At 52.1% G+C, this 4,823-nt stretch overlaps 1 protein-coding gene across 1 annotated transcript; it reads right to left on the reverse strand.

Moving 5' to 3' along the window:
* FOS (Fos proto-oncogene, AP-1 transcription factor subunit) lies at positions 1,108 to 4,573 on the reverse strand. Its single transcript, XM_005686096.3, has 4 exons — positions 4,231 to 4,573; positions 3,182 to 3,433; positions 2,682 to 2,789; positions 1,108 to 2,558 (listed from the first exon to the last, which is right to left on the reverse strand). Exons 1-4 carry the CDS (start codon positions 4,369 to 4,371, stop codon positions 1,917 to 1,919), a joined length of 1,143 nt encoding a protein of 380 aa, XP_005686153.1. The 5' UTR covers positions 4,372 to 4,573; the 3' UTR covers positions 1,108 to 1,916.

Genomic DNA, 4,823 nt, shown 5'->3' on the forward strand with positions numbered 1-4,823 from the left:
TTGCACTGTTTCAGATCTCTTTCAAGTTCTCAGAGCCAGCCTTTTCTTCCTCCAGTGTAAACTGAATGTCAGGCATATGTTAAAGAAACTTCAGAAATTATAATGCATTGATTACTAAAGGATAGGCTTCCCAGTTGGCAGAGTGGTAAAGAATCTGACTGCCAATGCAGGAGAAACAAGAGACTCCAGTTCAATCCCAGGGTCGGGAAGATCCCCTAGAGGAGGAAATGGCAATCCACTCCAGTACTGTTGCCTGGAGAATCCCATGGATGGAGGAACCTGGTGGGCTACAGTCCACAGGGTCACAGCGTCCAACAGGACTGAGCAACCAAGTGCGCACGCGCGCACACGTACACACACACACACACACACACACACACACACACACACACACAAACACACACACTGAGGGATAGGATGAGAACCCTGCTTTCTTTTTGAGAATAAAAAATACAACTAAATGTATGTCTGTTAGAGTGAAGGACTGAAAAGTTGTGGGTTTGGTTTTTGTTTTGTTTTCTTTCCAACCAGGAGAAAACTTTTCTAAAAAAAGAAAAACCAAGTGTTAAGAGGCAGTTCAGGCTGATGAATAGGGTCATGAGTGAGAAGCTAAGATTCTAATCCCAGCCTTGGAATATTGAGAAAACATCATTCTAACCAGTCTTCAGTTTGTTCTCCTTTAAGGCAGGAGTAACCTTTACATGATCTGGTGGCAATAAAAAATTAAAGTGGTTCATGCAAAGCTTAATTGTTTGCTAAAAGGATTCCTAGAAGACCTAGACGGTTAAGTTTAGTATTAGCACAGCCAGATTTAAATATCCCTCCCTTTGACTTTCAAAACAGAAAAAGAAAGATGTGTTCCCACAAAAGCTATTGCAAAGCAGTTTCCCATTCCCAGAACCTGTAGGGAGAGAAGCAGCACTGCAAGGTGAAGATGTGAGTTTGTAGAATTTTCCAACGTCAGCTCCAGAGTTTCTCTTGATTTGATAAGGGATCAAACAGAGGGGATGTGTCCCCTCCAAGAGCTACCCTTCTTGACAAATTAGTCTCTGACAATACCTTCCAGAAACTCAGAAAACTTCCAGAATGAAAAGAGTACAAGGTGGGTCGCATTCAACTTAAATGCTTTTATTGACAATGTCTTTGAACAATAAGCAAACAATGCTTAAATTTTTCATTCAAGTTCACTTTCCACATGTCAAAAGACCTCAAGGTAGAAAAAAATAAAATAAAAATATAAATATCTGAGAATCCATCTTAATAAATAAATTAAAAACACAATAAAACGTTTTCATGGAAAACTGTTAATGTCAGAACATTCAGACCACCTCAACAATGCATGATCAGTAACGTTACAATGAACATCGATGTTGAAGAAAAAACTACAGTACATGGATATAGCTATTTATTTCTATCTACTAGAAAATAAAGTCATATCTTTTCTTAATTTAATATTGGTCATTGCTAATCAGAACACACTATTGCCAGGAACACAGTAGTTATTGTTAAAATCAGCTGCACTAGATACAATTTGAAAATATCCAGCACCAGGTTAATTCCAATAACGAACCCAATAGATTAGTTAATGCTATGAGAAGACTAAAGAGAAAGAGAAAAGAGACACAGACCCAGGCCTGGCTCCACATGCTACTAACTACCAGCTCTCAGATGTGTCACTGGGAACAATACACACTCCATGCGTTTTGCTACATCTCCAGAAGAGGTAAGGACTTGAGTCCACACGGGGATGCTCGCTTGCAAGTCCTTGAGGCCCACAGCCTGGTGTGTTTCACGCACAGATAAGGTCCTCCCTAGGTCTACAGGAACCCTCGAGGGAAGACGTGTTTCTCCTCTCTGTAATGCGCCGACTCAGGCAGTGGCCACGTGCACGCCCACTGCCTCCCCTCTCTGCCCGCTCACAGGGCCAGCAGTGTGGGTGAGCTGAGCGAGTCAGAGGAAGGCTCGTTGCTGCTGCTGCCCTTGCGGTGGGCAGCCGCACAGCTGGGGAAGGAGTCAGCCTCAGGGTAGGTGAAGACGAAGGAAGACGTGTAAGTAGTGCAGCTGGGAGTACAGGTGACCACTGGGGTGCACAGGGGCTCCAGCTCCGTGGCCATTGGCCCCATCCCCAGGGAGCCACCATGCAGGGGCTCCCAGTCTGCTGCATAGAAGGAACCAGACAGGTCCATGTCTGGCACAGAGCGGGCGGTCTCCGAGCCGCTGGGCCTGGATGACACTGGGAACATGAAGTCATCAAAGGGCTCAGCCTTCAGCTCCATGCTGCCAACACTCTTGACGGGCTCCACTGAGGGCTTGGGCTCAGGGTCATTGAGGAGGGGCAGGGTGAAGGCCTCCTCAGATTCAGGGGTGGCAGCCTCAGGCAGGCCCCCACTCAGATCAAGGGAAGCCACAGACATCTCTTCTGGGAAGCCCAGGTCGTCAGGGATCTTGCAGGCAGGTCGGTGAGCCGCTAGGATGAACTCGAGTTTTTCCTTCTCCTTCAGCAGATTGGCAATCTCTGTCTGCAAAGCCGACTTCTCATCTTCTAGTTGGTCTGTCTCCTGGAAAGAGAAAGCAAAGGAAAGCATAAGAGACGGTTTGACTCAAGGACACAGATCCCTTATGTCTGGTCTCCAAGTTTCCCCTTAAGTTTTAAAAAGAAGTGACCCATGGGTTCAACCTACCGCTTGGAGGGTGTCAGTCAGCTCTCTCCTCCGGTTCCGGCATTTGGCTGCAGCCATCTTATTCCTTTCCCTTCGGATTCTCCTTTTCTCTTCTTCTTCTGGGGACAACTGGGGAGGGGGAAAAACAGCAGCATTCAGTAACGGTGTCTGCCATCAGCTTCATTCACCCACCCCAGGGAAACCAGCTCCTGCAGCTTCCTAGCTCCTGGCACCTCTTCTGTGAAGCCATTTCTAACCTGCAGTTGCAAGCTGGGTGTGACTTGCATTTAAAATAAGAATCTCAGAAAGAGCCAAGAAGAACCCAGACTACAAGGGAAGAAACTATAAATCAGGGCATTTCTTAGGGTGAGACTATCAGAGTCTGACTTGGATGGAAAGGGCTTGGAGCCAGGGTTTCCCATTTGGGGTGTCCAGTCAATGGCTTCACTCTGACCCCTATGCTGCCCATCTCCACAATGTCGACCCGCGCCTCCCCCTCAGAAGGTGCCAAGAACTCTCACCTGTTCTACCTTGCCCCTCCGGCCAATGCTCTGAGCTCTGCCTCCCGTCATGGTTTTCATAACTCCGGCCCTGGAGTAAGCCCCAGCTGAGGGAGTAGGAACTCCATAGGGGTGGGGGGCTCTGGTCTGGGACGGGGCCACGGAGGAGACCAGGGTGGGCTGCACTAGCCATTGTAGGTCAGGGCTGGTCGAGATGGCAGTCACTGTTGGGATGAAGTTGGCACTGGAAACGGCCAGATCGGTGCAATAGTCCTAGAATGAAAGAGGAGGAAACTGACGTGAGCGAGCAGGTGGGGGTGAGCAGAGTTCCCAGTGCCGCATGCAGCAGGGAGAGAGGCAGGAGAAGCCCTCCGGCAATGGACAGCTCGCGTCTTTATACACGCCGGTCAACGGGAATGAAAGGTCTCCCCCCTTTATTCCCAAGAATTCCGCAGCGCAGTGCCTTTCTCCTCCATCCTGCTGCTGCGTTCCCGTTATCCCTTCAGCATCACTCTCTTGAAAGGGGGTTTGTTATAAATATCTCTGACGTCCGCGCTGACGCAGGCGCCGCTCCGGAGTCTCCTGAATGAACTCGCTTTTTATCAATGAAACTGCCTTACACACCCGCCTGCTTCCCCCTCCTCCCCTACCCCTCCTTTCCTGCTCCAGGCTGCGAGGGGAGGGGTGGCGGAGGGGGGGTGTGGATTGCCGCTTTTGGCCGCCTCCCCCCGGAGGCGCCAGGCTCTACTTCGCTAGTCTTTTGCTTTGGGACATTTTGGCCCCAGCTAATGTCAGAGATCAGTCAGCGAGCGCGCGCCGGGGGGCACAGCTCAGAAAGAGACTGCCGCGGGACAGAAGAAGCAATTCTTCTGATGACAAGCTCGCGCGCCGCTCCGAACAAAGTTCGGAAAAGCTCCCGAGAGAGGGCTGCTCCGGGTCGGGGCAAGCCTCCCTCCCTGCCCCCGGCGAAAGGAGTCCCGGACTCGTCTTCCCGAGCATCTCGCCTTGGTGATTCCTCTCCGGTGACCCCTCTACCCCCCGGCCCCGCGGAGGCGCGGAGCCAGCCTCACCTGCGCATTGACGGGAGAACCCATGCTGGAGAAGGAGTCTGCCGGTGAGTGGTAGTAGGAGAGACTGTCCCCGGCCGGGGAGGCGCTGCTGCAGCGGGAGGAGGACGCCTCGTAGTCGGCGTTGAAGCCAGAGAACATCATGATCGCGAGCAGTCAAAGCCGGGCGAGGGGCGCAGGGGCGGAGGCAGGTGCGAGCTGCCGGGCAGAGCTGGGTAGGTGTGCGCGGTCGCTCGCTAGCTCGCTCGCTGCGCCGCAGGCTCTGTGTCAGCTCCTTAAGCTTGCTCGCTGCAGATGCGGTTGGAGTACTAGGCGCCGCAGCCACCGCTTTTATAACAGCATTTTATGAATGAGCCCAACACGTCACTGGGCGCAACCATTGCGGCTCCCGAGGGGTGGCGCACGGGCCCGGCTACTTCTAGGGTCCCCATTTGCCGCCTCCGCCGCCCTCGCAGCGCCCCCAGCTCCCCGCTCTGTCGAGTTTCTTGATCTTGTCGGCCTGTCTCCCCGTGGTTCCTAGGGTCGCGTGGAGCTGCCGAGATAAGGGGCCGCAGGGATGGATCCCCCCACGACTGCAGCGGACGGCCGTGGAAACC

Source organism: Capra hircus, chromosome 10, assembly GCF_001704415.2.
Source record: "Capra hircus breed San Clemente chromosome 10, ASM170441v1, whole genome shotgun sequence".
Lineage (NCBI taxonomy): Eukaryota > Metazoa > Chordata > Mammalia > Artiodactyla > Bovidae > Capra > Capra hircus.